Raw genomic sequence first — 9,073 nt, 5'->3', positions numbered from 1 at the left:
CGGCAAGATCCACTGGGCTTGGTAGTGGGGAGCACTGGAGACACAAAGAGTCTGCGAAGATTGCAGCTTTTTCTTCGTCTGAGGAATAGGCGGAGCCGTTCTGTTTAAGAGGCGGAAGATGGAGAGCTCTGTTACGAAGGGAACGGATCACTTTCCAGGTGCTTCGTGGGTGTTTTTCTGCCTGAGCGATATAGTCGTCGAAGGATGCGCTGTGGAATTCGGTGAGACGAGTTTTTAGTTCTCGTTGAAGGGCGTTTACCTCTGCACGTTGGGCGGTGACGGGGTGTTTATTCCACAGACGTCGGGCCTTGTCTTTCCTCTTAAGGAGGTCAAGGATGTCTGCTGGGAGGGTTCTGTCTTTGGTGGGCGTTGGGCGGGAGTTAGTGGAGACCTCGACTGCGCTGGTGATCTTGTTTGACAGGAGATTCACAGCTTCGTCGAGTTCCGCTATTGTGCGAATTGAAGTGCACTTGAATGAAGATTTTTCAAGGGTGTAACGAAGGTGCAACCAATCTAGTGACGTGGTTGGGTTTGGGTGGTTGAGGATTGGGCGGCCAACTTCAATAAGGGCTGGAAGGTGATCCGAGCTTAATGCGTCTATGACGATAGGATCGGCGGAAAGTGTGACATTTTTCGTGACGAAAATATCAAGAATGTCAGGGGATTGGTAGTGGGGGGCAGGGAGGAATGTGGGATCAGATGGTGCTTCAACTGTGAGGTTGAACTGAAGAATTTTGGCTAGAAGGGAGTTGCCTTTATTATTTGTTTGTCGTCAGCCCCAAGAGACGTGTTTAGCGTTGAAGTCGCCTGCAACGATGGTCGGAGCGCCTGGGGGGAGTAGAAGGGGGAGTTCAGAAAGGTCTCTGTCCGAAGGGGGGGAGTCGAGAGAAATAATCCTAAGAGGGCCGGAAGTCAGTGAAACTTCGATGCCTACTGTTTCTAATGAGTTTGTGGCCAAAGGGATAGGCCTGTGTTTTAATGAATTCCTAACTAGAATGGCGACACCGCCGGCACTGCGGTTTTCACGGTCACTTCTGTAGGATGAGAAGTTCGGGACGAAAAGTTTGATTTTTTTGGACAGGTGAGTTTCGGTGATGCAAGCAACACCGATTGACTTATCCTCGAGGAAGTGTTCGAGTTCAGTCAATTTACCTCTAATGCTTTGGGCATTCCAGGAAACTATACGAAGGATGTCTGACTGAACGGTGTTAGACATTGGTGGTTTGTTGTGAGGCGGCGACAATGCTGGCGACCATGGTTTGAACAATGACTTGAAGTCATTGTTCCAAACTTGGGATTGCAACTACAGCTGGTGGAGTGTTTGTGTTGCGTTTTTGGGCGGGGGAGGGGGGGCGGTTCTTACTGCCTTGGCGTAGGACATTTGGGAGGGTGCTACTAAAGTGGTAGCCGAAGGATGGGCGGTAGTTTTTGTGCCTTGAGAAGCAACGGGAGTGATGATTTTCTTGGGGGGTGAAGGAGAGGTCTTTTTGGGGACCTTGGGGCAGCCGCGGTAGGTGGCGCGGTGGTTCCCTTTGCAATTGGCACAAATAGGAGTAGCATCCTTCTTGTCGTTGGATTTGCACTCGGCAGTGATGTGGTTGCGGCCGCAGAATGCGCAGGGCCAGGCTGCGTGGCAGTAGTTTTGGCTGTATGGAAAAACTTCATACAGCGGCGGCATTGAGGAACTTCCTTTGTGGCTTTTTTTGGATCAACTTTGATGTTGAGGCCGCAGAGTTTACCAAGGTCGAAAATTGCCTTGGAATTTGAGGCGGTCTTATCAAGACGGACGGAGACAAGGGGCCAGATTTTATTACCTTTAGACATACGATGTATGCCTTTGATAATAAAGCCTTTGTGGCTTAGTTCGGACTCGATGTCCTCTGTTGGGATGTCTTCGCAGACACCACGGATAACTACGTGAAGGTCACGGTCCTGCTGTAGTTGGTTCGTCGAGAATTAGACCAGGAAAGAGGATAGACGACGAAAAACGTCGATGAAGCTGGGATAGACTCGAATTGAGTCTTGGGTATTGATGGACCTACGGGCGGTGATACCGTGATTGTCCATGGCACGAAGAATTTTCGGCCAAAGGGACTTTTGTCGTATGACGATTGGCGGTGGAGATTTTTGACTTAGATTTGGTTCTAAGTCCGATTCGTTGTCCGAAGAGGAAGATGACTCGGATGACGACAGGAAAGGCTGTTATCGGCGGCGCTTGTTATCGCGTTTGGCGCCGGTATGCGGAACTACGGATGAAGACTCCATGTCTTCGGTCATGGGCGTAGGGGCTGCAGCGGTGGAGTGTAAACGAATGAATTCGTTTACTGTGGCGAATTTGGCCTGAAGGTCACTCGCCAGGGCAATGGGGTCCGCAAGTGAGAATCCCTCTAAGAGTGCGGAGCTCTTGGGGTTAGCCATGCTGAAAATGGCTAGCTGACTGGATGTTATGTGACTTCGCACAATCAGGAATATAGGTATAAAATTAAGGAAATGTATTGACTTGAAAAGGTTTGTTTGTGTTAGTTAGTAGGGTACGTTGTAGTTCAAAGGGACATTGCGTACTCCGTCCCAGAGAACTGTAGGTTAATTAAAAATAAAATAAAGTAAAACTCTTACCTATTACGGCTGGGCTGAATATATTGATGGCCTTGAGCGGTTAATTGTCTAGTAACGGACAGTTTTGTTGAACGCCTGGTTCGCTGGAAAGCTCTGGTCGTTTCGGTGATACCAATCGGTGCGGTGCAGGTGATGTTCGTACAACGAAGGTCGACCGCAGAGTGAGTGTATCCGGGAACTGAAATTATTAATATAAACCTGTAACTTTAAAACCACTAACAACTAAATAAATGTTATCAGTCGCACGTTTCAATATAGGGAGAGGGAATGTTGCAGGTACCTAGAGCATTTTGGTCGCTTCGAGCTTGCCTAATACAAAAGTGGTTGGGCTGCACACGATTTTCGCTTCAAATATGGTCGCGTCGACTTTATAACATTTCAACTAATGAAAAACAATAATAATAATTTTGATGATGATTTGATTATTAAAAAAAAAAACAAAAATTCAAAAATACTTAAATGGTTTGTTCCATCCAATTTATTTATTAATTTAGAATTTATTTAACAGGAAAACTGTAAAATTTTAATAGGTGCATCATAAGGTCAACTTCGGTCAGAAAGTGCTGCGTATTTTGAAGAAATTATTTTAATTCGTTCAGCATCAGAGTAGGTACGTTATGCAGATGAACATAATTTGCTTGTATACATGTCGAATAATTTTCAAACACAAGGTATCTTTCAGCAATGTATTTCTTTTTAGACAACAAGATATGTAAAGAAAGTACTTTCTTTATTTTTTTTGCCGCGCTGCATGTATGACTCGCGCCCTTTAATTAATTCCCGCTACATAAAACAACAGATAAAATGACTAGCAGATTTTGAGGGTTGGAAAATAATACATCAAGAGAAAATCAGTATACAGAATAAGAAAGAAATACAGATTAAATCAGTGACTTAATAAATAGATTTTTTTGAGAGAGTGTTAATTGAGTAAAGCAAAGGAGTGATAATAATAAACTTTAATTGTTGTTTCATTTGTTTTACTTATATTTTATTGTTACTTAATACTTACACGGATTATACTTTTTAAGTATTATAGACCATTTTCAAAAACGTTCCTTAATTATACGAAAAATAAAAATGGACATTTATTTTTGTTAATATAACGCATATTGACGACAATTCTGAAGAAAATGAAATTACAGAAAAGGGTGTCGACCGGTAGAAGGTGCAGAGGGGGAGGGTTGTTACCTACACCTACATTACATCTCCAACCTCCAAATGTAAACCGAATAAATATATTAGTATAAATGAAATTTATTCTCAAAAAAATTACATCATGCTGCGTTACATACCAATTTTCTTCGTGACGAAGCTATCTAAAGCGTATTCAAACCAAAACTCACAATAGTAAATAAATGCACATCTCGTGGTCGCTTCGTACCAAACAGAAGACGCACGAAACATGCGTTCGTATGTACTGGTGACTTGATTTTGAATACACTTTAGGCACCTTATTACCCTGAACCACCTCCATAATTTTAATTGCTTTGATTTGATTACGCTATAATGAATGAAATTCGAAATGGTCAGTATACTGTCGCAACTGCTTGATGCGGAACGCGACTTCGATCTTATTGGATCTCATCAGCGCGTCGCAGACAGTATCGACAGAACACAGACCTTCTTTTTGGTTAAATTATACTCGCGGAGAGGAAATCATCAAAAAGACACCCCCTGAAGGGAGGTAGTGTCGGATTCTTACCGACTAAAACCCCTCCTCGAGCGGGGAGATAAACCCTGTGGGGTTGCTCATCCACGGGAAGAAAGTGGAAGGTTGGGAAATGGTTTAAGAGTGTGGATAGAAGGGAGTGTTGGAGAGGAACCGAAGTAGGTGGTTCACCTCTAAAGTGCTGGATGGACACTGGCGCTAAAAAGCGAAGAGAACACAGACCAACTCTACCTGCTTCCTTAACACCACGCGTTTTATGGAATCCTACAAATGGTGCGGTAAACGCTATCTGTAGTGCAATGCTACTGATGAGATCCAATAAAATCGAAATCGCGATCCACTTCTGGCAGTTACGAAAGATCACCACTTCGAATTTCCTTGTTCGATTTTGGTATCAGTTCAGCAAGTAAATATCCATCTATTTAAATGGACCTTATTGAGCATATTGACTTCCATTAAATGTAGCATTGTACTACAGATGGCGTTTACCGCGTCATTTGTAGGATTTCATTATATGTCTATTTTATTCCATGCTATTTTTTAACAGCTTTACTATATTAAATTTTGAACATATCTCTAGCACAGCTAGTTATTTAATACTCTTTATGCACAAATAACCTAACCTCAATGCTTATTTAGTTAAAAGATAGAACATATCTAAACCAATTCAAGTGTTTCTCTCATTTGAGCTTTCATCATAAGTTGATCTTATCAATTTGGAACATCAGTTTAAAATTTTATTCAGAAAAGCTGCTAAAAATTAGCAGCCCGCAGGGAGTTAGTAATTATGTACTGGCGCTATACCTTGCAATAATAAAATTTCAACTGTTGATGTATCAATTTGTGTCTGATGAATATTCCGAAATATTTAAAAGGTAACATCTGGAGCCACTGTAGAGTGCATTTCGTGATAGTCTCAATACGTAGGGCGTATAAAAAGCATTCACAAAAAGTACTCTACTTAACGAGCCGTCAATGATTGAGAGCAGTTGTCAGGTTAGTAGGTGACGAAACACACGTACCTATTCGTGACCTTCGCAATAGCTGTTCCGCAAGCAAGTCAATTGCACATGATAATGATTAGTAGCTTATCCATGATTAGTAGTACTGCACTCCGGGGTTACTGTTCGATTGGAGAAGTTACTGCTATTACCACAAGATATAAAAATTAATTTAATATGAACGTATCAAACAAAAGCAATGTATTCGCACGCAGAATATGAGGACATGATTTCGCGTTTTCCTAGGTGGCAGATACCTGACGTAGGATGTACCTTCGTTGGTTTTGCGGGTTGTACCGTCACTGTACCAAAAACTGGTACTCCATTCCTTCCTTGCTCCATTACAGCAGATAGCGATATTGTCTTACAAAATCACGCTAGGTAATCCTGATCATCATTGTTGGAGCATATGGGGCTTTCGATCAAATCATTACCCTCATGTTTAGTTATGTCACTAAGTGGTGCGGGATGGATCATTCTGTTTTTTTTTCTTCTCCCGTAATTTTTGCGAAGTAGTGATCTGGCGTAATGTATATTAAAGACGGATGATATTAAACGTGCTTGACAGTATTATCATTAACGTTATAATTTTACTGGGGTTTTCACTGATATTAGTTTCATATATCTTTTGCACCTAACTATATGATAATCTTTCCTAACCTTCTTCATTGGCTTTATATCTTTCTTTACACATGTTGTATCATTATGCTATTAATTATATCATTTTCTGTGTAAACTTTATAACTTACTAATATATTCTTTCAATTATTTCAGATCCCCTTGAAGATTCTACCACGAGTGGTCTTCGATGAACATTGACTTCCAGAGTAAGCAATAGTGCGCGTTACTTTCCAAAGTATAAAACAAACAAACATTAGCCTATGCAGTAGTTAATGACCTCGTCATTATTTCAATAAATTGTCTATTAAATTTCCGCCAGCACTTTTATGTTAAGGTTAAAATAAAATTGAGGCGCTGTTTCCAAAATTTACACTATTGACAATTCTGTGGCATTTCTTGGGTATGTGACCCCTTTTCAATATTTAAGAGCAAAAAAAGACAAGAAAAGGTAAATGAAAGCGACTACAAATCGAGATAGAAATTTCAACAGAAGACTGAACGTGTCAGGTTTAAATCTGACAATGACCAACAAAACGAAAAAACGTCGTTCCCCGTCGCCGGTTGGTAGTACTCAGGTAGCCGTTTCCGGTTCCGGTGAGAAACATTTTCCAAGCTCTTGGCCGATTTACAGCTTAGTTAGTACAGTGGCGGTGGCGTGCTATATAAACGGTTTAAACGGCGATTTTGTACACGACGATATTCCCGCGGTGACTCTTAATAAGGATGTACTCGCTCGAAATCCGCTCATAAATGTTTTCAAAAACGACTTCTGGGGAACCCCGATGGCCGATCTCTCGAGCCACAAGTCTTACCGACCGCTCACCGTTCTCACGTTTCGGTAAGTCAATTATTTTATCTAGATATAATCCTTTCAAGTTTACGTAATGGTCGCATTCTACAGGTAATATCACCACATACTCCAAATTATCTGTATTTGTCATAACAAGTGGTTCAGTCAGTATTCTTATTTTTTTACGCACAACGGAAGAGAAACTCAATTGAGGACAAGGTGGTGAATTCTTAGGGTACACTATAATTAATTGTTATCAAAAATCAAACTTAATCACTACAAAATTGTCTTCAAAGAAACACCTCGGAACAGTATTTAAATTTTTATTTTCATGTCATCAAATCCAATACAAAATCAGTGTTTTTAACAGGTTGATTGACCATGCAATAGGTTCATCTGGCAGCAAATCTTGTAATCAGCATAGTTAATAATTCAGTAAAAAAGAAATATTTAAATTTAGATTATTTCTACAAAAAACTGTATATTGTACTAATAGGAATCAGAATAAGAGCAATTTAAACATCTAAGGAACCATAGCTTTTCCTTCTGTGGATCAACTCTCAGACAAACTTCTACGTTAAGTAATTTGTAGTTCCCTCAAGAAACTGAAGTGTTCATGATGAAAAAAGATCCTTTGGGCAAATTTGAGAATGCTAATATTGTATACAAAATTAAATGTATGTCTCAGAATTGAAAGTTGATACGTAAGTAAAACTAAAACGAACCTTAAGACACGACTCAAAGAACACAGAAGGAATTCAGCGAATAATTGAGTTTCTCAACTCAAAGCATGTTCATATTATGGTGCCATGAAAATGATTAGTATGTCGCCACGATTTTAGATAAGGAAGCGAGTTATTATAAACGTCTTACATACGAAAAAGTAGGTACAGATTAAACAACAACTAAAACCCCTGCAAACAAGAAGATCGAGCTGATTTAGACAAAGTTTACGATAAAATCATACATAATAAATAAAATTCGTAGTTAATTCTAACAAGTGGTAATTATTATTTATTTACTTATTTATTTTAGTACACACGGGCTAATACACAATTAGGTACATACGAATAATAGATTTTATTATGGGTGCATAACAAAATCAAAACTTCAGACATAAAAACATAACAAGCAAAACAATTATCATTATTAAGTAATTATGGTAATATTCGTATCGGAGTTCCCAATTTATACGATTTCTGATTCACTACAATAGCTTGTAGGTACTATTAATAAAACAAAATGAAGTTCCTGAAATTTTGCGCCTTCCTGATGATATGGAATAAATGCGAAGTCAGTGGTTGAGTAAACAACAATAGGGAGAAATTAATTAATTAATTAAATTTAACAACGGAGCGTTAATCAATTCCATTTTATAACATATTCCGTACGTGTAAACTTGCGCATAATTTGGTTATATTTTTGAAACAATATTCAAGGTGTCTATTTTTACTGAAATTACAGAAATTGGAGTTCCAAATTGGTTCATATGATAAATTTTTAAATGAATGATTGTATGAATATATTAATGTACTACCTTTTTGCTTTTGAAGTTTAATATACAGGATGACCCGAAAAGTATGCAAAATGATCGTTGCAGTCAAACGGCAAGTTTAATCGAAAACTTTTTCAAACAGAACTTTTTCCCTATTTTAATACAAGTTGGTCTGTGCCTATCTACATTTGAATTACTACATAGAGTGTTAGAAAAAAGGTTTCGTTTAAATGACACCCCTGTGAAATATGGGTCCAATGTTTGTTTGTCTTTTATTGACATCGGGAATTTTACGTTGAATTTTTTTTTGTCTTCAAACGTAAGTGTTTGTATGCATTCTATTGTTCCTCCATACCTATATTTATCCATTTGCGAACCTTTTGAGTCACTTAAAGTCAATAAAAAGATATTTAAATATCGTCGCGATTTGTTTACTTAGCGCCCACATTTTGGCATTGTGAATAACTTTTTCCTATGACTTTTTTACAATTGGAACCATATTTCATATGGCTCCCATTTAAACGAAACCTTTTTTCTATTTTCGAACACTCTGTGTAGTAAATCAATTTTCTATAATACATATGACCTTGTAAACAAGTTTTGTTTGAAAAAGTTTTCGATTGAACTTACAGTTATCTCATGACTATAGTAGAACACTAATAATGTAGCACTCACAAAATTAAATCAAAAATACACACATTCCGAACTTTGGCAGAGTCACTACTCTCATTCCGATTTGTGCTGCTATTCAGTTTATTCACTTGTATGATTTCCTCAGATAAAATAATTCGAAGTGGTCTGTATTCTGTCGAAACTGCCAGACGCGGATCGCGATTTCGATCTTTTTGGATCTCATCAGCGCGTCGCAGGCAGCTCCG

The 9,073-nt window shown here is 39.0% G+C and overlaps 1 protein-coding gene across 1 annotated transcript in view; it reads left to right on the top strand.

Moving 5' to 3' along the window:
• Nucleotides 1-6,080: 6,080 nt before the first annotated feature.
• The window catches only part of LOC108739371, a 169,349-nt gene continuing 166,356 nt past the window's right edge, over nt 6,081-9,073 (top strand). Inside the window, exon 1 of the mRNA XM_018473252.1 lies at nt 6,081-6,748. Coding sequence (XP_018328754.1) covers nt 6,363-6,748 — 386 coding nt within the window. The 5' untranslated portion in view covers nt 6,081-6,362. The remainder of the gene's footprint in view (nt 6,749-9,073) is intronic.

Source organism: Agrilus planipennis, unplaced genomic scaffold (genome assembly GCF_000699045.2).
Source record: "Agrilus planipennis isolate EAB-ADULT unplaced genomic scaffold, Apla_2.0 scaffold157, whole genome shotgun sequence".
NCBI lineage: Eukaryota > Metazoa > Arthropoda > Insecta > Coleoptera > Buprestidae > Agrilus > Agrilus planipennis.
This window is presented reverse-complemented; position numbering and strand designations above follow the sequence as displayed.